The sequence below is a fragment of the Staurois parvus genome, unplaced genomic scaffold, assembly GCF_062004578.1.
Source record: "Staurois parvus isolate SC_StPar_1 unplaced genomic scaffold, SC_StPar_1.0 ptg000980l, whole genome shotgun sequence".
NCBI classification, from domain to species: Eukaryota; Metazoa; Chordata; class Amphibia; order Anura; family Ranidae; genus Staurois; species Staurois parvus.
The window spans coordinates 1,187,792-1,214,945 of NW_028318776.1; the positions used below are offsets into that span (position 1 = coordinate 1,187,792).

General features: G+C 40.3%; 1 protein-coding gene across 3 annotated transcripts in view; it reads right to left on the reverse strand.

Annotated features, from left to right (window-relative positions):
- The window catches only part of GUF1 (GTP binding elongation factor GUF1), an 80,334-nt gene that overhangs the window by 14,421 nt on the left and 38,759 nt on the right, over nt 1-27,154 (reverse strand). For all 3 annotated transcript variants that reach the window (XM_089657294.1, XM_089657292.1, XM_089657293.1), the window contains 6 exons: nt 22,542-22,745; nt 18,041-18,180; nt 14,556-14,679; nt 8,932-9,064; nt 3,500-3,643; nt 934-1,067 (listed from right to left, as the gene is read on the reverse strand). In XM_089657294.1, coding sequence (XP_089513420.1) covers nt 934-1,067; nt 3,500-3,643; nt 8,932-9,064; nt 14,556-14,679; nt 18,041-18,180; nt 22,542-22,745 — 879 coding nt within the window. The remainder of the gene's footprint in view (nt 1-933; nt 1,068-3,499; nt 3,644-8,931; nt 9,065-14,555; nt 14,680-18,040; nt 18,181-22,541; nt 22,746-27,154) is intronic.

Consider the following 27,154-nt stretch of genomic DNA (forward strand, 5'->3'; position numbering starts at 1 on the left):
ACTTTACCATATAAGAAGGTAATTTATACGCATAGAGGATGCCCTGCTAAGTATCACAAAGTTTGGGATAGATGGCTTGCCACTACATATACTTGTGACGAGGAGGAGGTGGAATAATTACTTTTTTTAAATTCATTATGTTGGTTGTTCCTATGCTGGTCCTCCTTTCCTTGCCTGCGGTTAAAGGTTCTAAAATTTGTATAATGCTTTACTTATTTGTGTACTTGTCCTATGGTTTTTTGTTGTTGAATGTGAAATGTGGTTGCATATCTGTTCCTCTCACTGAAAGTTTGCTTGATTAAAAAAAAGAGCATCTGAACCATCATGGTCTCCACATCTCCACAAACATAAAGATGTTTCTGTGATCAATGACAAGTACTGCATTTCTATGCAAATCCTAGTTGTTGAGCTGTCATGATGACCATCAGATTTCAATCGGCCGAGCAAGAATGCACACAAGAACCTCTGACTTTCCTGAATTTCATACTGTTTTTGGGTCAGTGACTCTGAAAGAATTGTAGGAAAACCTTGTGCCTACTGTTTTCTTCTAATAATATTTTACTATATGTGTGCAGTATGATTATTATGACTCTCTTCATAGGCCTACAAAAAGATCTGTTTGAGGAGCACTGGCTAGGTAAGATGCTTGAGGGTAGTAAAATCATGGCGAAACACCTGAGTGCCCACTAATATCTGACCCACGTTGCACTGGTTAAATCCATATACATATATTCAAGGTGGACATTTTTTTTTTCTCTACAGATATTGGAGAATGTATATCTCAAGCAATAGTCACTCCTTCTTTTGTGTTTCCCTTCAGAGTTTTAGACAAAATCAGCATTTCATGAAAATATGTTGACACTGGAAAAGTAAGGGACTTCCAAGAATTGGCCTCTACGATATATAGAATGAGATAATGTCTGTAGGACTTGCCTTGCATATCCAGATGACAGAGACTTTAGATTATCATAAAAATCCACCACAACTTCATTTAAAGGAAACAGATACTTCAGCATGATCCTGTGCTCATCAATGTACATAAAACTTTTGTGTTCAGCACGTCGGGTCTGGAAACACAAATATATTTTAATTCAAATATCTCTTTTATTAAAAAGTTTCAGTATATAAAAGTGATATATAGGATAGTGACACTTAGCATCTGGAGGTGCTACCAACCTTCCACAGCATTTTTTACTGACAAAACATGGAAAATTTACTGACAGAGCATATTTTTAACTGACAACCTAAAAAATGACATTAAAAACTAAGACAATCAATATTTAAACAGTATAAACACAATATGGAATCTCTGACAATACCGATAATAAGTAATTTCACTGGTTTATACTTACAAAAGTCAAACACAGCATGAAAAATTATCAGCCCCTGACATTTACAGACAGTTGTAAAAATTGCTGATTTTTCTAAACTGTCTGGAAATTTACTGATGTTTGGCAACCCTCACATCTGGTAACATCATATGTACAGAACAGTTGTGGAAAAACTTAAGGGAGAAAACAGGGAAAGGGAGGATAGAAGGTAAATGGAAAAAAAGAGGATGGGAAACAGGTACAGGGAGAGGAAGTGAAAGTAGACATTGAAAGACAAGTAGACAAGAAAGTGAGTCTTTCCAAGGATATTTTGGCTAAAAAATAAGAAGGAAACCCTAAACTGGGTATGTGATTAAAGACCTGAGAAACCTTTACAGAAGCAATGGACTCATTACACACAATATAGTACAATCTATCAATAAAGTTCAGTTAGTATGAGGGTAGTTAGGCGATTTATTGTAGGGATAGGGCATTGACGCTATCAGAGTCTCTGAACTCACCAACATAAGTCCCTGTTCACACCTGAGTGATGCTGCAGCGTCTCATTTTTGTGGCGGCAACATTCATTTTGAATGGGCCTCCCTCTGCTCCAAAAACGTGCCAAATAAGCTCATGTACCAAATTTTGGCATTGGACCAGGTGCATTTGGTGTTGCCTGTTTTGCCGTGATTTTCATGCATTTTGTTGCACGCCAATTTAAGCAAAATTGCACCACGTTTGGGGTGCCGTTAGGAAATAAAGCCAATAAACTGCGCCGCACATTTTGCTGCAGTTCTGGAATTACAGGCAGAATCATTCAATTCTCCCCGTGCCCGTGATTCCAGTGCACTCAGGTGTGAACAGGACCCTAAATGCGGGACTTTTCACAATTCAATTTTAAAATGTTAATTCTAGTATGTGTACCCATAATTAAAGTAGAACTATAGGCAAAACCTTTTTTTTTTCAATTTGGATAGGGTGAGGGAGGTTTATAACCCGTCATTTTATTTTTTGCAATCTGTGTCCCATTGGGGAGATTTACATTCACTTACTGTCTTATAGCTAAAACAGAAAATGAGAGGAAATCCCTGCAAATTAAGGGAATTCCTTGGGGACCCCCAGGTCACCAGAACCAATGTCCCCCATTGGAAGATTTCACCTCTTTTTCTGGGACAACCCAAAATTTGGGTTTTCTTTTACGTTCGATGATAATGATAAACAGGACAAAAGGAGAGGATGAATCTCCCTAACGGGCACAGACTACAATAACAACTGACAGGTGTTAACCCCTTGGTAGAGTTTATTATATAAGAGAATTGTGCCAATACCTGCAGTATTCAGAATTTTTTTTTATTATCACTCTTCCAAAATGACCTTTTGTTTATGTATCTTAGGTTTCCTGTGCTCCATTGCTCATTCTGTCTCCCAACAGCTTGTACAAGTAAACATGCTTATCAGTGTTTTATCAATCAGAGAATTAGAACTAATTGCTGTGATATGTAAGAGGTTTTCATTTTTAATTTAGATTATGTCATGCTGCTGATTGCAGGACAAGTGGGACAGATCAGGAAAGTTGCAAATCAGGGTTAATCTCAAGAGTGATTACAATAAACATGATCACCTGGTGGGCACTCCCCCTGTGTTCCATAGCATTCTTCCTTCTAATCTATGTTTTCTGTCTAGCTGACTTAGATGTTTTGAATCTTGGCCAGTTCAGCAGGGACGGTTGAGATTCAAACCATCTATGGGCAGGCTGATTGTACCCAATTGAATTGTTGTATGTCTTGGGTACAACCGGCATGTCGGATTTTTTATGCGATTATTGCCAGCGGCTATAGCCACTAGCAATAATCAGAGAAAAGACAGCTCCCCCCCATGCCAGGAGAACACAATAGCTCCATGGAGGGATTTCCCAATTAGCACTGAAATTTTCTTTCCTGCAACCTTTGGTTGCAGGAATTGTATCATTTATGGCTGGCTTTAGAGTGGAATGCCACAAAGAGTGAAGGTCCAAAAAGGGACAATGAAGTCCAACTCTCATCTGAGAGTCAGCCCAGCTGTATGGAGCATAGTAGCAATGAAGTAGCTATAGAATATAATGGCAAATGTCACAACTTCCATCATACTGAATGATACTTATTTCAATAATTACAGATCCTTTTTTAGCATGGAAAATAAAAAGTACTGACCTGGCAAAGTGACATTATCTTTCCAAGGTACTCATCCGGAGAAATGATTGTGCCCAGTATCATAGGTTCAAGGTATTCGGATGCTACAGTTTTATCAGGAAATTCACAGGGGTTTACAATAGTAATTTCTTCTGCTCCATAGTCCTAAACAGTCACAGATCAGAATGAGAAATTATAGTATATAAACAACTTACAGAAAGAATGATGACAACATATAAAACAATAGAGTGCTCAGGAGTGCTGTAAGGTAGCTTGCATTGGGCGAGTGGAAATAAGGTGGGGGTGAGCAACACCTGGACTAGGGTTGTGTGGGAGGGGTGGGCGATGGGGGCGGTGACAAGCAGTGATTTGTATGGTTTTGAATAAAGCAGTTGAAAGCCACAGGATGGAGAGGAGGAGAAGCATCTTCCAGCTACTTCATTGAATACATGAGATCACTGCTTGTCACCGCTGCACAGATCATACCCAATCATTCCGTTTCATTTCTGGCCCCTCCAGCCCCTCCCTCTATCCACCGCACCAATAGGAGACTGGGCACTGAGGATCACACAGTGGGGGTGGAGGGGGCCAGGAAAGAAACGGAACGATCAGGTATGATCTGTGCAGCGGTGACCAGCAGCAATCTCCAGTATTGCTTTCAATGAAGCAGCTGGAAGCCACTTCTCCTCCTCTCCCTCCTGCAGCTTTTAGCTGCTTCATTGAAGGAGAAGGAGAGATAGGCTGGATCTGCTCGGCCTCCCCCTGTGCCCAAAATCAAACACAGAGTAGCCGACAGCTCTGATGCTTCTGAATGAACATGCGAGTCCAACCTACCTTCCTTCCACCCACCCCTTCCTTTCTTCCACCCACCCCTTCCTTTCTTCCACCAACCCCTTCTTTCCTCCCTTCCTTCCACCAACCCCTTCCTTCCTTCCTTCCACCCACCCTTCCTTCCTTCCACTAACCGTTCCTTCCACCCACCCCTTCCTTCCTTCCACCCACCCACCCTTCCACCAACCCCTTCCTTCCCTCCAATCCTTCCTTCCACCCTCCCTTCCTTCCACCCCTCCCTCCATACCATTTCCTTTCTTCCTTCCTTCATTCTGCATAAAACATTTAACAGTGCCATTTCATGAGATAATTTATGAGGGCATGTTTAGGGGCAGAATTAGGGGTGGTGCAGGTTATGGGTTGGGTGGGGCAACTGGTGACGAGTAACTCTCAAGTCCTGGCTAGTAGCGCACGACTTGAAATTTTGAGCCCTTCTGTAAAGTAACAAGAAGCAATAGAACTCCCCCCAAGTATTTGGATGGAGTGGGGCAGAGTTACAGCAAACCATAATACCAGGTGAGGTCAAGTTACTTAGAAATATGAAGCATTTTCCTTTCACCCGCTCTCTATTATATTCACTCTGGCCAATGACACAAGAACCTTGTATCTTAGTTTAGAAACGTCTGTCAGGACCATGCTGGAGGCAGGAGAAACTGACAGAGAAGGACCTTTAAGCTGCTGGCAAAAGCTCTGGAAAATGTCAGTGGATAGATATTGAGATGATGGCTGACCTATAAAAAACCAGGCTGAATAGAATAAGGGGCAGAGGAGAAACTTAAAGTGTGTGATGAGAATATGGTGTATGGCAATGTAGACAATGCTTTTCAGAGGACAAGCTGATTTTCTTTGTGGGGGACAAGCCAACCTAAATCAATCATTTTATGTGAGAAGACTAGACATGTTTATTCAATTATATATAGGTAATAGTCCCTACACAGATAGCTAATAAACTGTGCAACTGTTCATGCTTACTGGTATGGGATTTATAGGGTATTAATAGGATATACTTGTAAAGAAAGCAAGATGTACTATTTTACAGGCAAATGTATCTATGCGGAACAGAAAGGTACGTTAGATGATACTATTATTATAGAGTGAAAACCTATTATTCAAGCATGTCTATTAGATTGTAAGCTCTTATGAGCAGGGCCCTCTTAATCCTTGTACGCCTTGGGTACAACCGCTATGTCGAATTTCTTATGCGATTATTGCCAGCGGCTATAGCGGCTAGCAATAATTAGTGTGTATTGTAATTATACTGTCTCCCTTTATATTGTAAAGCGCTGTGCTTTCACTTCCTAGATTAGAACCTTTGTCCATGCCCTGTGATTAGTTGTTGGAAAAACTGGTCTTTCACACACATATAAGGAATATAAATATTTTACCCTGCCTGTTTATAAAGCACTCATTTAAATATAGCTTTGGTTTTGAAAGGCAACCTGTACTTTTCCAATTTAGGGGAAAGTAATAGCTCACTTGAGAGTTCCCCCAGCTGTTCCCTGCCCTCCCCTGTTGCTGGAGATGAGAAATTCCTAGTTCCTCCAGGTATGGGTGAGTCTTTGCAGCAAAATCCGTGAAAAGAGATTCACAAGAAAGCGGTTACATAGAGGACAAATGCGATACTCAAATAGTAATCAAAGATATGCTTTATTGGCAAAGTTGCACATAGAGAACCATTGAGTCAAGACTGCAAATAGCCATCACCTCAATAGTGGACAATACACAAGACAACCTTAAAATAAAAAATAAAAAAAGAGAGACGACATGGTAGGCCATAGGTGGTACTATGCTATTGAGGCAATGACTCACAGGTCTTTTGCATCAATAGCAAAGGCACATCGGGGTACACCACCACGGTGGGGAGATATTTATAAGATGAAAGCATATGAAACAGACTATGCATCAATAGTAGAGATATGTAAAACTCCAAAATAGCTGGAAATAGGGGCCCATAAGACAATACTTTGGGGATGGAATAGACCAACTTGGATGTACAGTACATCATACATGCAGTGTGATATCAAAAAATTACCATAGGGACATATATATGTATCTGGTACTGGTAAACCATAAATCAAACATCATAGTTAGAAGACACAGTCCTCAAGGTGGATGATAGGCCATAAATAGAACGTGGTGATCCTTGATGAGATATAAATCAACATCCATAGGCAGATAGTAATGAGCAGATTATATATATATATATATATATATATATATATATATATATATATATATATATATATATATATATATATGTATTATCTTGAGTTGTAGGGTATCCATAAGGCAACCACCATCTGGAATATAAATGGCAGAGCCCTGCCAGCATGTAAAAAAAGCTATCCGCCAGATCTGAGTTATTATGTCACTTTAAGTAACTGGATCAGGTGAAAATGATGAATAGATCTTTGATGGACTATGCAGATAAGATGCTGTGCACGTCGGCCCGGCGCATCCGCACCATACACTAAGTCCCGATGGGGACACGGAACATCACGCTTATGCAAGGCATCTATCGATCACTTTGTGAACTACTCAGGAAGCGGGGCCTGATTACTGGGGCTCTTGGAGTTGGCGGCTGCCTCCGATACTTGGAGCATGGAATCCAGCAAATGGAGGAACAACGTGTGGCTATCTTTTGACCGAGCAGGTGGATGGAGATACAATGTTATATCTCACAGTTGGTGCACAGCATCTTATCTGTATAGTCCATCAAAGATCTATTCATCATTTCCACCTGATCCAGTTAAAGTGACTTATAACTCACATCTGGCGGATAGCTATTTCTACATGCTGGCAGGGCTCTGCCATTTATATTCCAGACAGCGGTTGAATAATGGATACCCTACAACTCAAGATAATACATCTATATATATAGCTCTCTGCTCATTACTATCTGCCTATGGATGTTGATTTATATCTCATCAAGGATCACCACGTTCTATTTATGGCCTATCATAGGCCTATCATCCACCTTGAGGACTGTGTCTTCTAATTATGATATTTGATTCATGGTTTACCAGTACCAGATACATATATATGTCCCTATGGTAATGTTTTGATATCACACTGCATGTATGATGTACATCCAAGTTGGTCTATTCCAGCCCCAAAGTATTGTCTTATGGGCCCTATTTCCAGCTATTTTGGAGTTTTACATGTCTCTACTGTTGATGCATAGTCTATTTGATATGCTTTCATCTTATAAATATCTCCCCACCATGGTGGTGTACCCCGATGTGCCTTTGCTATTGATGCAAAAGACCTGTGAGTCGTTGCCTCAATAGCATAGTACCACCTATGGTCTGCCATGATGTTTCTCTTTATTTTTTATTTTAAGGTTGTCTTGTGTATTGTCCACAACTGAGGTGATGTCTATTTGCAGTCTTGACTCAATGGTTCTCTATGTGCAACTTTGCCAATAAAGCATATCTTTGAATACTATTTGAGTATTGCATGTGTCCTCTATGTAACCGCTTTCTTTATGAATCTCTTTTCATGGTTTTTGCTGCAGGTTTTTTGGTTACTGGGCAAATTATGTACGTCAGGCAATACCTATTATTCTTTAGGCCTCTATTTTCTATGGTTCGTTAGTATGGGTGAGTATTTGACTTCCCTCCTACTCCTCCTATGATGCCATGCTGGATACCACACAGGAAAATGATTAGGCTTGAGCACAGTCATGTGGTGATGGTGGGGTCAGGGTGTTCCTTAGGTTTTTGGAAGCTCCAAGTCAGCCTCATCTGAGCTTAAACCATGCTCAGTGAATCTATTTAGTAAATCTATTACTTTGTCTTAAATGCGATATAAGGTTCATTTTAAAGCCTTAGAGGCTTATTTACTAAAGATGTTGAGAATCTTTGCATAATAAATTGTGTGAATATTCACTTCAATTATCCAGTCATTCCTGTTAAATATATTTAATCTGTACATGACTGGATAATACAGTAAATATTCACACAATTTATGTGAAGATTCTCACTTCCTTTTAAGTTAAAATTAAGGTTTTTAGTTTTTTTTTTTAATAAGCGCAAGGGACAGTACTTACTATCAATGCTAAGTATCCCTTGTGCTGATGGCTGCTATTTTAGTTGAAATCTGAAGTCCTCTAAACTCTACCCTTATCCCTGAAGCAGTGTTCTTCTGAATGAAAAGCAGTCTGAATGGAGGATGGGCAGATGAATGAAAGTTGGCCTTCTCATTCATAGATAGTTTTTAGTTTTTGAAAGCTGTAGTACAACTTCTAAGAATGGAGGAAGGTGGGAAGAGCAGGCATTGTTAGCACTCTTGAGGGGTGCCTGTCACAGGTGCCTTAGGTCTATTAACCCTCACACCACCGGTAGATTACCACTGTGGGGGATGGGGGGGGGGTTCAGAGGACATCAGATTCCAACTAAAGAACAAGAGAAACATTGTCTTAAGTATGTCCCTTTTACTGATTAAAATAAATAAATAAAGGCTTACTGATTTATTTGTATTACTACACTACATAAAATTAGATTGTAAGCATATTGAGGGCAGGGACTGATGTGAATATGGAAAATGCTGCAAAATATTTCTGCCAATATATAAATACTTGTAATAAATAAGGAGTAAATGTATCTCTGCAGACATCTTACCTTTATAAGTTTTGGCGAAGAGAGCACAGCTTTGTATGGGACTGTTGGTGATGTCATTATCACAGATGCATTATATTCTTGCTCCAGCCTTTGGTTAAAAACCTCCATATGTAGAAGCCCAAGAAAACCCAACCTGTGCAGGTATATAGTTATTGACATACATCATTTGTGTAGCTACGTGTTCAAAAGAGTGGCAATGAAAAACATAATAAGATAGGCAACGCAAATACAAAGTAAAGTATTATTTTCCATTTAATGCTTAAAAAAAAAAAACAAGAAAAAAGAATGTATTTGATGCTAGCTTTTTTTTTGCTTTATAAAACAAAAATGAGTTCTATTATCTTAAAAAAAAAAGCGGACACATAAATGTGTTTGTTAATATTTTTGGAAGGATCTACTCCCATAAAAAAGCTAAAGCTTGAATACATGTCCTATTGATCTGGTTGAATTAATTCAACTAAAAAAGCAAAACAACAACTGTCAAGCTCTCACATTTTCAGAAAATGGCAATAGCATGGAAAACATACCAGACATAATGAGGTTAAAGATGATTTCAGGTACGGATATTTTATACATAGCTACATTAGTTTAGCTTGGACCAGTGTAAATATTTATATACCATACTGGTGTGATCCTCCTAGAAACTGGAAATCACTGTAGTAGACACCGCTAGACCAATATAACTGTGTAAAAATAGCCATACCTGGAATTAATTTTTAAAATGCATATGCATTGAAAAGTTTGTCTTTTTTTGTCCAAAAATTTTTATTGTACAAAAAAAATCAAAGTACACAAAGTCGAAAGGTGCTGCAACATGTTCATATACAATAACACGAGATCAACGTATAGATACAGCAAACTAGTCAACCAGAAGGCATTCGCAAAGAGCCAACAGAGGGCAGTACTGTATCCATAAATCTTTGCATAATGCACAACATGATAGTTTGCATTAGTTACTGCATAGAAGACGAAGAGAAAAAAACAGAGACAATATGAGAAATGGATAAGGAGGTGAAGGGAGGAGAGGAGCACCTTGGAACTTGTGAAATAGTTAATAGAAAGCAAAATGTAGGCCCTCCTGAGGTCCATCAGACGTCAATCAAAATCTGATGGCATAAAGTGGGAAACCCATGGGTCACACGCTTTATGGATAATTTGCATCTGTGAATTTTTCAATCAGTTTTTCGTTATGTCCAATATATTTTATTTCTCACAGCTGCTAAGGAAAGGGATTCTGAAAGACAATCTTTTGCACTGACTTGCCGGGTTGCAGTAGAAATATGTGCTTTAGATTTTGTGAGCCGGTCTGGCATAAGATTGAGTTTCATTTTATAAGAAGGATTAGTTGAGTAGTAATACAAAAGTTATCGTAACCCTCCACCCACTGATATCTAGGAATTACAGTGTCCTTGTTGCCACACAAGCATGCAGCCACTGTGAAGCCAACATGCAGACATTACACCTATAGAAAAATATTTTTACTACTTCTCACAGATGAGGTATGTAGCAAAACAATTCACAGCAATATTACAGGCAAAATTGTCTGGTTTTATTGCCTTATTTTATGGTCTGGTTTTATTGCCATCTCTGTGGCTGACAACAGGACAGAAAATGAGGAATCTCCCGATGGGGTAAAATTGATGACAAAAAGGCAGGATTTTTGTTCACTTTTAGGAGACCTCGTTCACATTCTGTTGTATCTCTGGCAGACAGAAAACAAACCCTGACAGAGGTTCTACCCATCCCTTGCTCTTTACAAAACTAACGGGTTCACTTTAAAGATGAATTCTATTGGTCCTGCTTCTATACCTGGCAATTCCCTGTGGAAGCCAATCACAGTCTTCTGGGTCCCAATGCCGAGCAGCTGCCCTGCCACATAGTAATTTGGCACAGGAGTCATTCAGAAAACACCATGTATTTTTCTCAATGGATAGAAGGCGTTCTTTGATTGGACAAGGTGGTGATTTTAACATTATTGCCCTGCCTCTTCACCTTGATTAATCAGGGAAGGAAATGCATTTGATGAGAAAAATGCAAGGTGTTCTCTTAATAGCACCAATGCCAAACAAGTGGCCCATTGTATTCACTTAAAACCATAGGTACATATTTTAAGAATTAAGGCCTCTAGAGTGTAGGGTCTCTCATTCATTTCATTTGTGAAGATTCTCAAGGTTAATGCATCTTTTCTAATGGCATAGATTGGTACATTGCTACATTTACAGTGCAATATTAAACCCTTCACTATTTTTTAACAGAAAAAAAATGCAAAAAATAAGTTGTATAAAAAGTATTTAATAAGTTTTCCAAACCTGTGCAAATAGTTTATGAATAATATAAAATTATTTTCAGCCATATCACTTTTCATACTAAGCTAGTCATACATGACTCCATAACCATCAGTGGTGTAATCCAATTCAACAAGACAAGCAGCCTGAATGTCTCCATTGGTGGTTGTAGTGGCGTCGCATCCACTGATGGTTAATTAACTGCCTATGGTCTCTATCATGCTAATGCTTACAGGATTTGTTGACATATATTGTATAGAGCAATTCCTCGGTATTAGTGGTCTGAATTACATACTCTCATATTAGATGCCTGTTGGATTATGACACTATCATCTTTAGATGGCCCTTGCTTCTGCCATATGTATGCTCATACTTACTGCAATCTATACTTAGAATATTGATGCTTCCCACCCTTTATTATCCACCTGGATGGTCTTGGCACTTGCCAGTAGATATATAATGGCAGTAATTTCCAGTACTTTAGCACCCTTACAAATACAGTATTACACTGTATATCGCATCTGTACTCCTGAAGAAGGTAGTCTCACCCCCAGTTTGATATGTCACATATTCTCAAATTTCTTATATGTATTGGTCGTTATATAAAAAATTGCTTTATACAATTATATTTACTGCAGGTGGGACATCCGTTTGCATGAGTTGAACATACTTATGATATTGAATATAAATGTGCTGTAATTTTAGGTCATGTTTTAATTGTATAAATAAAATATATTTTTTATTTTAAACAGTTAACTGTTTAGGTGCCTTGCAAGTCTGCTGGGTGCAGTTTACTCCAGCTTTACTGTCACTTTAATTAGTTCTTTGGGCCAAGCTGACCCAAACAAACTATTTATTACACACCGGCTGGACACGGTATATAACGTAGGTGTAGCTTCAGTTACAGTATAGCACTGTGTTCTAGCTGTAGGATGCAAACTTCCCTTCCCACTCTGGGAACAAAACTGTGTTGGACTGAGCACTTCCCAGCCATTCATAGGCAGCTTTGTACTCTCTGAATAGAAAGATTCCAATGGTTGTAGCTCATATTCATGCATCTCATCATTTTCCCTTGTGGTCTACTGCATATTTGTTAGACTCCCATCCGATACCACTCTCTTTTTTACCGTGGCTTCCTTTTTCTCATCGTCCATCAACCCTTAGCCCGATGCTGACGCTTTCGCTTCATCTTTGGGATTCCATTAAATATTCCGCTGGTCTTATTTCTGCCCATCTACCGTTGTTACGTCTGTTACATAACCCATTGTTCCCTCCAGGCCGGGACAATCCTAGGCAATTTGCCTGGTGGCAAACACATGGTTTTTATAATGTACATTCGTTGCTTTTCCCTACTCGAATACTTACCTTTGAAACTTTGTGCTCTTCCTATAACATCCCTTTGCGGGAACACTTTGGTTACCTTCAACTCCCTCACTTTATTAATACACTCATACGAACGCACTCGGGACCTTACCGTCTGCCGCCCTTTGAAAGCCAGTGCAGACATAGACCCCATGCTCCGGGTCTGATCTCTTTGGTTTACTCTTCCATTATTTCTTACAGAACTCCTCCAGTCTGTTCCTATCACCAACGTTGGCAGTCGGAACTTGGGGGGACTTTGGATCAACAGGATTGGTGGACCATGACCCAAGCATTATCTATATGTTCCAGGAATGTAATCATTCTCGAAAATGCCTACAAAATTCTTTATCGGTGGTATTATACACCTGCTCGTCTAGCTAATTTTATTCCTACATATTCTCCGGCTTGTTTTCGGGGGTGCCAAAAATTGGGTACTATGGTTCACATCTGGTGGACTTGCCCTAAGGTTAGCAGATTGTGGATTAGGGTTTATGCCCTTCTCTGCACTATGTTTCATTCAGACATTAAGCATAACCCGTACGAAGCGCTCCTGATTAAACCACTGGAGGGCCTTCTCCACCCTGAACGTCAGCTGGCATAACATTTATTTATGGCTACTAAATTGACAATTGCGAGGGCTTGGAAGACTCCTCTCCTCAGCTTTGAGGCTGTCAAAAACCGGATGAACTTCATAATGGTTAATGAAAAACTGACCGCTATACTGTTGGATACCCATACAAAATTCCTGCAGATATAGCGTCCCTGGCTGGATACAGCCCAACCTTCGAGATTTGACCAGTCCCTTCTTTCGATAAGAGGATTGATTCTGTTGCAGTTGCCCTGGAGCCCTTTTGTGATCGTTTTTGTCTTAGTTTTTTTTTTTTTTTATGTTTTGCTTTTGTCCTCGTCTTCCCATCGACTGTCTTTCTCTATCCTTCTGTCCAATCTGTTCTTATGCCAATTGTAATGATTGTGTTCTTTGCTCTGAGTGCTACATCAGCAATACTACCTAGGCAACCTGGACTCCTTTGTGAGCCCAATGTCTGGAATGTATATTAACCTCTGGGGAGGCTTCACCTTATGCCTCTCCTGTTTTCTGGGCGCTGCTATAGCAAAAAAAAATTCTCTTAAGAGTTTGCATTGTCATTGCCCTCCAAATATTTGCTCGCCGTTTCCCTCTTACTCCCCTTTTTCTTTTTTTTCTCCCTTCCCTGTCTTCTCTTCCATGGCACTTAAATATTCAGTTTATGCTTATGCTTCTACCAGTACATGCTCTGAAATATTTCTCAAACGCCCTGTATGTCTCATATTTGTTGGTCAATGTATATGTTTCTTGAATGTTGGTTTATCTCTGCTTATTCTATAATAAAACCCTTTGTAAAAGAAAGATTCCAATGGTTGGCTAAGGCAGAGAGGTGGGTTGATGAAGTCATAATCTCCACCTCAGCCAAACCAGAGGAAGCTTTGTTTTTAGAGAATATAAAGCTGCCTATGAATGGCTGAGCAGCATTCAGCCCACACTAATTTTGTTCCAGGTGTGAAATGGGAAGTATGCATCTCACAGCTGGAACACAGTGCTGTATACTATGTGTAGCTGAGGTTAAACTGCATGATCAGCGGGCACACCTGTTAGTGTAGGAAATAGTTTGTTTGGGCCAGCTTGACAGTAAACCTGCAAATCAGCTTTAAATTGACATTTGTTGAACCGGGTGGTGCTTGCAGGAGCACCCACTGCTTGAATTTTGACTATTTCAGCAGAAATCTGAAATTTAAGCCATCTATGGGCAGCCCTACACCAACCTTCATTATCTTTCAGTTTTCAATATCATTCACCTTCCTTGATCATGCTCAAAGAATTATCCGTTTAGATTTCTGTTTAATACAAATATATAATTTAGCTGATCAGTATTTTAATATACTTCTTTTCATTCTTTGTAGAGGTACTTATTCATCTATACAGTAACAGAACACACTGACCTCCATCCGGCTCCAAGTGCTGCACTGCTGTCCCGGGTAACAGACACGCTAGAATCATTTAAAGCCAGCTTCTCCAAGGCGCTTTTCAAATTGTTATACTCTGATTGGTCCACTGGAAACATGCCTTTCACAACAGGAGACATGTGAAATGAGCTGCTAATTGTTTATCTCCAACTTTATCATGCAAATACATTATCTTAGTCCATCATTCAGCCTAGAGAAAAACAAACTTCAAAGACGACCTGAAGAGAGATGCTGCATGCATTATTTATCACCATTGCGTATCAATCCGCAGTGCACCAACAATTCCTGACAATGGCAAAATCCTGGCAGTATCTGAGGTCCTAGCGCCTGCTAATTTTTTTTTTTTAGTTTTTAGATATTTAGAAGAATTACATGTTCCTGCTACATGCATCTGAAGGAAAAGGCTGGGCAGTTCTTTATGTTTAAAAACTGTTCAGTAAGCTAATTTTCTCTGTATGGGACCAACTGCCTTGCTAGGATATTATATATAAGATTGTATGCAGATATCTCCTTAGGTGAGTGTCAATAAATCTCATTTATAAGATTAACTAGTTCAATTTTAAACAGAAATGGACCTTGGGGAAAAAATAATGTGTGTGTGTTTTTAACAATTATTTGAGCGGTAATATACCCTTACATATACCCAGTGAAGTTACTGGCATCCAGTAACACACAGAGTTAAAACAGATCCTCCTACAAAAGTTATACCTGTTTATCTACAGTCTTCTCTTCTGTAAATCTATTCAAAATCCTGAATTTCTAAAGTTTGTCTGAACTGTCAGAAAACAGGGTGTGGAGAGTGGACATTAAACTCTGCAGAGCTCAGTGAGGAGAGCTCTGAGAGCTGATTGAAGGGAAGAGACACACCCCCCTTCACAAATCTCACAGGGGCAGAGTTGAGGCTGTCAATCAGATGGAGATCCCTCCCCTGTCACCATTTTTTTCTCTTGGCGTGAGGAAAACTTGTCAAAAGTGCTTTATGCTGATAGCAGAGGAGCAAAGCAGGAGACAGAAAAAACACTTCATGCTTTGTTCATGGTCTACAACCACTTTAAGGTGACACTTTTCTTAAAGCCTATCTCTAGGTAAAACCTATTTTTCAAATTTTGGATGAAGTGGGGAAATAGGGTACATTCGCTAAAGGGGAATTCTCCTTACTTTGGAAGATTTCCACTAACGTCTTGTTGTGCCCCTGGGAGAAGAAATAAGATAAATGTCCCCAGTGGTACACAGACGGAAAAAAAATTGATGGGAGTTTTACCCATTTCTCTACTCTATACAACACAAACAAAAAATATTTGGCTGTCTATTTTAGACTAGGTGCACACCTGTGCATTTTGTAGTTAAGTGTAGGAACGCACAACAGTCGGTTTAACATGGTTTCCTATGGGTCCTGTTCTGTTCACATCTATGCAGTTTCCTGAACCTCGTTTTTGGAAGAGGTGCAGGGACTTTTTTCATGCAGGAAGGTGTATTTTTGGGGCCATAGACTTCAAGGGTAGTGAATCAAAAATGCATGTACATGCGTAGTAGGGTTTTGTGTTTAACAACCAGTCTCTTCCTACATAAAAAATGCATGGAACATGAAAACGCATCAAAATGCTCTGCAAATACACACCGGAAACAGATGAAAAGCACACGTACAAGTGTAAACCTAGCCTTAATGAGGAACTGCAGGAATTAATATTTATAGCTAAACTCTAAGAAATGCTCTGCTATTTCAGAAAAAAAAAAAAGCTCTCACTGTTTCAAGACACTGTTTCTTCTATGCTGAAAATTCAAGTATGCAGCTTTCTGGTGCAGATCCCCATTCTCTGCATGCAACTGCAAGTAGCTGACACAAAAGTAGATAAAACCCTGCATCCCTTGGTTCCTGGAAAAAAAAAAGGAACTGCCTTTTGAACCATTGGAGCAGGGTTCCTCCAGTGGTTGCTAGGGATTCCTTGAGTAATGAGTAATTTCTGCCTCCCAGATGAGTAGCCGTTGACACCACTGATATTTTTAGTTATCTAACGGGGAAGGTGATGGTGGTGGTGGTGGGGGGTTTGAATTCTTTGAAATTACCTCAACTGTAAGGAGCATTCTTCCCACTGACCATTACACTAATGTACTGTGAGCTGTAAATATAATAATTATTAGTAGGGTTTCCCTTAAGCCAAAAGGTTATTTTAAGGGTTAAAAAGGTTGAGAAAGGCTGCATTAGATGGTGTTCTCTGTACAGCAAGTATATTGTGTAGTTCACAGTACCAACAAAAATATGACATTCTAGATAAGCTGAAAATTATTTTCCACAAAGCACCTATAACTCACACGCTGACAACTAATTATTGTGGTTGTCAGGAAAGCTCATTTGCATATGGATGACTTATTACAATATATTTACAACATGGTGATGTGTATTATATCATATCTTAAGGCTGAATCTGGAGTTCTACTTAACTATGTCCATACCATATAGAATTTATCTATGTCCATTCTGAATGGATAGTTTGGTGTATGAACATTTAAGCTGAACAGAATGCTGAATGCAACACCACAAGTATGGAAGAAAACATGGCATGGCTGGCATTCTTAACAGCATACATATGGATACAGAACAATCCAAGTTATCAATACGTTGGTGCTCAATTCTTTATTACCTAGCCTAAAATTCAAAAATTTCTAATAGAGGATGGCAGACATATGAAAGAGCACAATGTAATCACTACATTCCAATGGACCCTTCTCCAGCTATCCCATAATAGAATGAATGAAATCCAGCCTAACTGCTACTGAATAAAAAGATATAACCCAACAGAGGATATTGAAGGGAAGACTGAAGCAGACAGAATCTGGAGCAGCTGTGCATGGCAACCAATCAGCTTCTAGCTCTGATTTTCAAAGCTTAAAATGGAACTAAACCCATATATTTAACCATTTCCCAAAACTGTTACAGTCAAGGTATGCTGTCACAGTTGCCTGTGATCTCAACCGTACTGTCAAGCCATCAAATGGGTGGTGATAACTGATCACAAGTGCAGCACCGTGGCAACTGCAGATCCAACAGAGGCTAAGATGGCAGTTTCCTTGGCTGTAAAGGATAGTAAGGTTTAGCTCCGCTTTAACTGAACATACTGATGGGTTACTATGCACAGATTTGTCAGACTCTGCCTGCTCCTTTTTTAGTAAATTCCCACATTATCTTTAGCGTTATGTTCACATGGCTACTGCATAATCAGGAGTATTCAATACCATGTATTTGAAGTTGTGATCCAGGAACAATATAATGACCAAATGTTTTGTCCATTGCAAAGCTACAGTAGCCCACCATGTACATGTGTGTTTTCTATCAGACCTGTCACTTGAGATGCACTTTGAAGGGATCAGAAATGAGTGCCTTCTTTGAATGTCTGTGTAAACTTGGCCCAATGGTTTATTGACATGAAAACGGTTATAACGCAACTCATATGAATTCATCTCACCTGCGAATACCATTGGCTTTGCAGCTTTAAAACCAGGCAGTGGCTCCACTGGCTGATTGTATAGATACAGCGTGTCTCCTATTTGTGCTTCCTGCACTTCTTTCAATCCAGCTACTAGGTACCCCACCTGACCAGCATACCTACAAAATAAAAGATCACTGAATAAATTCATACATATACCAATAAAATAGAAACTATTCCCAAATAAAACATTGTAATATATAAACTGTTATTCTAAATAAATACTGGCACAAATACTGTAACAGATATATATATATATATATAAATATATATATATATATATATATATACATACATACATACATACATACACACACACTGTTCAGCATAAATGAGTACACCCCAACAGATTTGTCAGAAAACCTTTACTTTCCTTTCAGAATCAATATTTTCTATGGGACGCAATACTACAAAATACTCCCACAAATGCCAGCCATTGATAGCAAAGAAGATTTTTTAATTTGCACACACAAAAAAGTATTTTTCCCAAAATAATTCTTTCAAGACCATGTTGCAAAAATGAATACACCCCAATGAAAGCCTTAAGAAAAAAGCTACATTTTAGACAACAAAATCCTAATTAACAAGAATACAACTACAGGAGAGTCTAATTATTCATTAAACAGGTGTCCAACAGACAGTTGATTATAAAAGGGCGTTACTTAACAAAGAAAACCCCTTCCCATTTCATGCTGTCAGCAATGGCACCACATAGAAGAGAAATGTCCCAAGGCCAAAGAGAATCATTTCTTTTCACAAGAAAGGTGAAGGCTACAAGAAGATCAGCAAAGCTTTACTCATCAGACAAAATACTGTAGCAAAAGTGATCCAAAAATTTAACGACAATGGATCTGCAACCATTTCACACAGACGTCAAGGCTACCCATGGAAGTTACACCTCAACAGGAGGGTCTTCTGATGAGAGAGTTGGAGAAAATCCCCATGCAAGTTCACTGCAGTTAGCTAAAGTAGAAAGCCAAACTGGGGTGATTGCTTACCATGACGCAATATGGCATACGCTGCAGAGGAATGGCATGCATGAATGTCATCCGCAAAAGAAGGCTCTCCTAAAGCCCATGGACAAAAAAGTACGCCTAGAATTTGGCAGGGCCCATGCTGAAAGAAGAAGACTACTGGGACTCTGTACTCTGGAGCAGTGTTTCTCAACCTTTTTTCAGTCAAGGCACCCTTTAAAATTTATTGATAATCTCAAGGCACCCTTTAAAATTCTCCACAACCTCAAGGCACCCCAATCTAAAATGTAAAAAACTATACTACACACATCCAGTACACCCATTGTTAGAGGTGATCCATTCTTCCAAAGCAAATACACCTTTGCACACTGGTACCGACTAGTATTCCAGTGTGTCTCTCTCATTTTTTCTCCCTCACTCTGCTAATGTGACCCCAGTGCTGACGGAGAGGGGCAGGGCCAAACAAGGATGATGTGCATGCAACCGACGTCCTCCTTATCAACTGATGATGTCATTAGTTGTTAGGATGCTGGCAGCTAGAAGGTCATAAAAGTGCACAATGAAAAGCTGTGGCTTTGTGTACTAAAAGGCAGGATTGATCCACTTGCTGGCTTGTATACAATTTTGGGCATTTTACCAAGGCACCCCTGAAAAAGCCTGAAGGCATATATATACACACACGCACACACTATATTGCCAAAAGTATTGGGACGCCTGCCTTTACACACACATGAACTTTAATGGCATCCCAGTCTTAGTGCGTAGGGTTCAATATTGAGTTGGCCCACCCTTTGCAGTTCAGCTTCAACTCTTCTAGGAAGTGTGTCTATGGGAATATTTGACCATTCTTCCAGAAGGGCATTTTTGAGGTCAGGCACTGATGTCTCCTAGATTGTAAGCTCGTAAGAGTAGGGCCCTCTTACCCCTCGTACGTTGTTTGTTGTTGTTGTACTGTCCCATGTATTGTCCCCCCTATTGTACAGCGCTGAGCAAACCCTTTGGCGCTATATAAACTCGTAGTAATAATAATAATAATGTCGGACGAGGAGGCCTGATTCTCAGTCTCCGCTTTAATTCATCCCAAAGGTGTTCTATTGGGTTCAGGTCAGGATTCTATGCAGTACAGTCAAGTTCCTCCTCCCCAAACTCACTCATCCATGTCTTTATGGACCTTGCTTTGTGCACTGGTGCACAGTCATATTGGAAAAGGAAGGGGCCATCTCCAAACTGTTCCCACAAAGGTGGGAGCATGAAATTGTCCAAAATATCTTGGTATGCTGATACCTTAAGCGTTGCCTTCACTAAAACAAAGGGGCCAAGCTCAACTCCTGAAAAATAATCCCACACCATAACAGGGGTGGACTGACAACTCATGGGGCCCCCCGGGCAATAGGGGATCATGGGGCCCCTGTGTCTTTGCCAAAACTCAAAAAAGCCTATGGAAAAGGTACCAGGAGCATCTCGTGGGGCCCCCTACTGACCCTGGGCCCTCGGGCAGTGCCCGAGTTTCCAAATGGTCAGTCCGCCCCTGCACCATAATCCCCTCTCCGCCAAACTTTACACTTGGCACAACGCAGTCAGGCTAATACGGTTCCCCAAGAAACCGCCAAGCCCAGACATGTCCATTGGATTGCCACAGAAGCGTGATTCGTCACTCCAGAGAATACGTCTCCACTGCTCTAGAGTCCAGTGGCAGCGTGCCTTACAGCACTGCATCCGATGCTTTGCGTTACACTTGGTGATGTAAGGCTTGGATGCAGCTGTTTGGTCATGGAAACCCATTCCATGAATCTCTCTACGCTCTGTTGTTGTGTTAATCTGAGGCCACACAAAGTTTTGAGGTCTTTAGCTAATGAGTCTGCAGGCAGTTGGTGACTTCTGCACACTGTGCGCTTCAGCATGCGATGACTCCGCTTTGTCATTTTACATGGCCTACCACTTGTTTCTACTTTATTATAACACCACTAACAGTTGACCGTGAAATATTTAGTAGAAAGGAAATTTCACAGATGGACTTCTTGCACAGGTGGCAACCTATCACGGTACCATGCTTGAATTCACTGAGCTCCTGAGAGCGACCCATTCTTTCACAAATGTTTGTAGAAACAGACTGTATGCCTAGGTGCTTGATTTTATACACCTGTGGCAATGGAGGTGATTGGAACACCCAAATCCAATTATTTGGAGGGGTGTCCCAATACTTTTGGCAATATATTGCGTGTGTGTTTAGTGTGTATATCTATCTATCTCACACATACATACACATACATATACACATACATGCGCACACCACACATACATGCGCACACACACGAGGTATGTCCAAAAAGTAATGAGAATCAAATTTTAAAAATTACTGAAAAATGTTACAATTGAAAATTGTCTCCTTCAAAGTATGCACTTTGTGAGTATACCTAATACTCCCAGCGATTTTTCCATTCTTCATATCATTCCTGGAAGTCTTCAAGTGGGATGATGTTCAGAGCCTGCGTAGTGTCTCTCTGGTTGTCGTCCACACTGCCAAATGGTGTCCTTTCAAACCCTTCTTCATCTTTGGGAATATGAAAAAGTCGCAAGTAGCCAAGCTGGGGTAGTAGGGTGGATGGGAAAGACTGCGAAGTGTTTTTCAGACACTGTGACACTGACAGTGCACTGTCGTGATGAAGAATCCAAGTTGAGCCGATCTCAGGACACCCGTGAAAAACCTTGTCTCGAGCGACCAAGAAATTCCAGGTAAAATCTTTGATTCACAGTTTGATTAGTACGTACAACAATTACCATTGATTTAACTTTTGATTTGCTCATTCGAACTTTCTTGGTGACGTGGGTGTGTGCCATTCTGAGCATTGCTTCTTTATCTCCCATGATCCCTCAACTCAAAAAAAATCAATCTCTCTTTCCAACCAGGCCAATAGGTCTTGGCAAACAAGTTGATGGTGTTACACCTGATCAGGTGACAAGTTTTACATACCTTTCTCATGTTCAAATCCTGAGTCATGATTTCACGAACAACTAACTTGGTAATTTCCATTTCCTCTGCAATCATTCTGATAGTGAGTCATCGGTCATGGTTGAGAACAGATTTCACTGCATCCACATTCTGTTCATTTTTGATGAAGAGGTGGTCACTTGTGCAAATGAGAGCTTTCTTCACCATTTCCAAAGTTTCTGACGCACTTTTACCCAATTTCATACAAAATTTTATCGCGTAGTGCTGTTCCATACTTGCATTTTTCTTAATACGAGGCACTTAAACAGGGTGTCAAAAAAAAAGAATGTCTTGACTCTGACAGGAATGCACTGCAACTCATCAATGTTCTGACGTATACCTGGCACCCCACCCCAAGGGACCTTGGCCAGCTTCTCCCTTCACAGAACCCTTCTTAAGCGTACGAACTTCATTCTCATTATATTCTGGACACACCTCTTTTATATATATATATATATATATCACTTCAACTTGGGACTGCAAAGGTGATGATCTTCTAACAATATAAACAACTTACAATTTATCAGCTGGCAGTTCCTCAGGAGTCAATATGCCAACCTCATTCACTTCATAGATCTTTCCAGAGTGGGTAGCTACAATTTTGTTGCCTTTGCTCACCTCCCCACCAAACAGAGCAATATTGGCCACCACTCCTCTATAATGATCAAAGGTGGAGTCAAAGAGCAGAGCTTTAAGGGGGATGTTCTCCTCAATTCTTGGCCTGAAACAGAAGAAATCAACGTAACCTCTAATAATTGCCACTAAAACATTATCTATTAACAAAGATCTAGCAACATTAAAGCAAAACTCCAGACAACCAGCAAAATACAAGTTTAGAGTATATCCATGTGTACTGTAACACCTTCAAAAGTAATACTTTTCCACCACTTTGATTTTTGTGATTTCGGTGTCTCTACCACACAAACCTACCCTACATGTGAAACCACAATTAGCTTTGCTTCTTCCTGGCACTTACTAGTGTGTGTGCGTGCGTGCGTGCGTAAATTCTTTGACAAGTAATAGCAACAATGTAATATATTGCTGCTGATCAATTCTACGAATGTGGCACTGCATTAGTTTTCTCTTTATTTTTACCTGGTGATCCAGACATTAAGCCTGTTCATTTTCAACCTCCTTTAACAGGAGAAGCTAGCCAGCAAAAGTGGCAGGTAGAAGGTTGAGACAAATCATTTAACACATTTAACAGGGGTCCCATTACATTTGGAAAGGGAAACACCCTCTGTTATCAGGAAGAACGTTATTCCGTACAAAAAAGTCTGGGGGGCTTAGCCCTCCCTAAATTCAAAATGTACTTCCATGCAATAGGCTTGAGCAGACTATCAGATTAGAAATACACCAGAAGATCCAAGCTTTGGGTGCACTTAGAATCGACGTTATGTGGAGCAGACTTATCCATTGTCCGGTGGATCCTGAGTTCCTCCAGGGCTTTGGCATCTTCTATCTCGCCCTTAACTACAGGTGCAAGAAAAAGTATGTGAACCCCTTGGGATTACGTGGAGTTTTGCATGAATTGGGCATAAAATGTGCTCTGAACATCATCCAAGTCACAACAATAGAAGAACACAGTCTGCGGAACATAATACTACACAAACATTAGATGTTGCCATGGTTTAATTGCACATAACATGTAAACATTCACAGTGCAGGGAGGAAAAAGTATGTGAGGCCCTAGCTTAATGACTTCTCCCAGAGCTAATTGGAGCCAGGAGTGAGCCAACCTTGACTCCAATCAGTGTGATGATATTGGATGTGTTGCTGACAGCTGTCCTGCCCTTAAAAAACACACACCTGTTTTGAGTTTACTGGTTTCAAGAAGCACTGTCTGATGTGAACCATGCCTCGCAGAAAAGAGCTCTCAGAAGACCTACGATCAAGAATTGTTGACTTGCATGAAGCTGGAAACGGTTACAAAAGTATCTCCAAAAGCCTTGATGTTCATGTGTCCATGGTAAGACAGACTGTCTACAAATGGAGAAAGTTTAGCACTGTTGCTACTCTCCCTAGGCGTGGTCGTCCTGTAAAAATGACTGCAAGAGCACAGCGCAGAATGCTGCATGAGGTAAAGAAGAATCCCAGAGTGTCAGCTAAAGACCTACAGAAATCTCTGGCACATGCTAACATTTTTGTTGACACATTTACAATAAGGAAAACAGTAAACAAGAATGGAGTACATGGGAGGACACCACGGAGGAAGCCATTGCTGTCCAAAAAGAATATTGCAGCACGTTTGAAGTTTGCAAAAGAGCACCTGGATGTTCCACAGCACTACTGGCAAAATATACTGTGGACAGATGAAAGCAAGATTGAGTTGTTTGGGAAGAACACACAACACTATGTGTGGAGAAAAAAAGGCACAGCACACCCACATAAAACCTCATCCCCACTGTAAAACATGGCGGAGGGAGCATCATGGTTTGGGGCTGCTTTGCTGCCTCAGGGCCTGGACGGATTGTTGTCATTGATGGGAAAATGAATTCCAGAGTTTATCAAGACATTTTGCAGGAAAACGTACGACCATCTGTCCGCCAACTGAAGCTCCGCAGAGGATGGGTGATGCAACAGGACAATGACCCAAAGCATACAAGTATTTCAACAAAACAATGGCTGCAACAGCACAGAATACACCTTCTGGAGTGGCCCAGTCAGAGTCCTGACCTCAACCCGATTGAAATGCTGTGGCATGACCTTAAGAGAGCGATTCACACCAGACATCCCAAGAATATTGCTACACTGAAACAGTTTTGTGAAGAGGAGTGGTCCAAAATTACTCCAGATCGTTGTGCAGGTCTGATCTGCAACTACAGGAAACGTTTGGTTGAGGTTATTGCTGCGAAAGGAGGGTCAACCAGTTATTAAGTCCAAAGGTTCACATACTTTTTCCTCCCTGCACTGTGAATATTTACATGTTATGTGCAATTAAACCATGGCAACATCAAATGTTTGTATAGTATTATGTTCAGCAGACTGTGTTCTTCTATTGTTGTGACTTAGATGACGTTCAGAGCACATTTTATGCCCAATTCATGCAAAACTCCACGTAATCCCAAGGGGTTCACATACTTTTTCTTGCAACTGTACTTCCACGCTGGCAATATGGGATATGCTCCATAAACGTCATTCATAGTCATATAACTCACCTTTCATGTCATTACTGAATCACCACTTTTTTTTGCACATTTTTGAATATGTTGGCATTATACACCTATGAAACTCCATGCTATGTTTCCTTCCTATTTATCCCTATGTTTGAGAGAATGTGGACACTACTACTCATGCTTATATATGGTGGGATTGTCCACTTATATGACCATATTGGCAAGGAGTGTCTCATTTAATGAATATAAATTTGGGTTTCAATATCCCCTGTGACCCCTGATCTATTCTGTTTCATTGTACCTCTGAACCAGTCAGCCGATATAGGATAAGTGAAAGTCCAGCACCAACACAGTATAAGGTAAAATTGCAATTCTTTATTCATGATCCATCGAGGCATAAAAATAATCCATTCTGTGAAATGATTGATGCGTTTCAGCCCCATTTCAGCCCCACAAACTCTGAGTCTTTGTCATAATTCAATATAAAAGGCTGTTATAAGAAATCTTTTACACCCCATCTCTTAAATCTGGCTAAATCTTTAATCCACACTTTGCGGGGTCAAACCTTAGTTTTGACTTTAGTTCAATGGCTATGCAAAATTGATGACATTTGCTTCCTAGAAGAATTAACTAATTTGCCAAGGGAAAAGTTAGCCAACACTCCAAAATATGGGCCAGCTGGTTCGAGTTCAAAACTTCCACTACATATATGGATATAATCTCTGACTTCACATCTTGAATACTTAATGTTCATATACCACCTGTGATTTTGTGATTCTATGTGTTTTATTGCAGAATGAGAGTATATAGCACCTGGTCTCGGTTTCTCTTCCACTCCCCTTCTCTTTTTACCTTTTCTTCTCTCCTCTTTCCCACTTTCTCTCTATATTACCTTTTTACATACGTTGTGCTATGATTTTCATTATAGCCTTTACCAGCATTCTCGTAGACGTACTTAATATCATGGTTGTTATACCTGTTGAGTTATCCCGGGATCAGGCCATTGATGGAAATTCCCTCCTGGCTTATTCAATTCAATAGCATCTGAAATCCACGGGTGATTTTTCGCGTAAATGTTACTCCTAGTATATTTCCATGCATGATGTCATTTATACTGTTACAACTGGAAAACTGTTTTGGATGTTGTGTATTAAACAACAACAAAATGATCAGCTTTGCATTGCCTTAGGGTTCCTACACACACACACAATTGCTCCACTGTGTTCAGCAGGAGATTCAGGAGCAGAGATCCCCTGATGAAATGGTCCAGATTGGGATGGAAGTCCATATTGTGACACCCGTGTCTATTTAGTTTTTGTCCACATTTTGACAGCAGACTATGGTTTACCCACGATGTCTCTATGTGCATCCAGATGTAAGTGGTCTGGTGTCCACAAAAGGCTACCTCTGACCTTAAATAGAAAATGACGCATTACTTTTGTTTTTTGGACCTGGACAGACTCTACCTGCTCACAGACCAGCATGGAGCTTCCAATCAGGTCCACCTAAAAAAAACTGCCAGATGGACCTGATTGGAAAGCCCGTGTGAAAGGGGCCTAAGTGTATTCTGGTGCTGTTTAAATTGAATGGCACCACAACATGTCAAGGCCTATAACATGCTTTGCTGCAAAACACAGTTGTAAATTGGTCTGTGGTGCCCTCTAGTTTAGGTAGGATTTTTGTGGTTAGTTAGAGGATTGCTATAAGCCTGGGTATGAGTCAGCATGGGAGTAAGTCAGTGTGGTCACATCAGGTTAGGCTGGGAGGCTTTACAAGTCAGGGCTTCTGGAGCCCTCCCACCCTTCTAGAAACCTCTGGCACTTTATAGAAGAGGGGCGTAGGAGGGGAGGAGGCTTACATTTGCATGTTTGAGAGAATCTGGCCAATCTCCAGGCAGGAGGCCTGGCATGGTGGCTAGGACAACCCTTAAATACAGCCTGGTCAGCAGGGGAGTTAGGTGGAAGATGGAGTGAGGAAGGGCTGCTGGCATGGAGCCTGAGAAGGAACCCCAGAG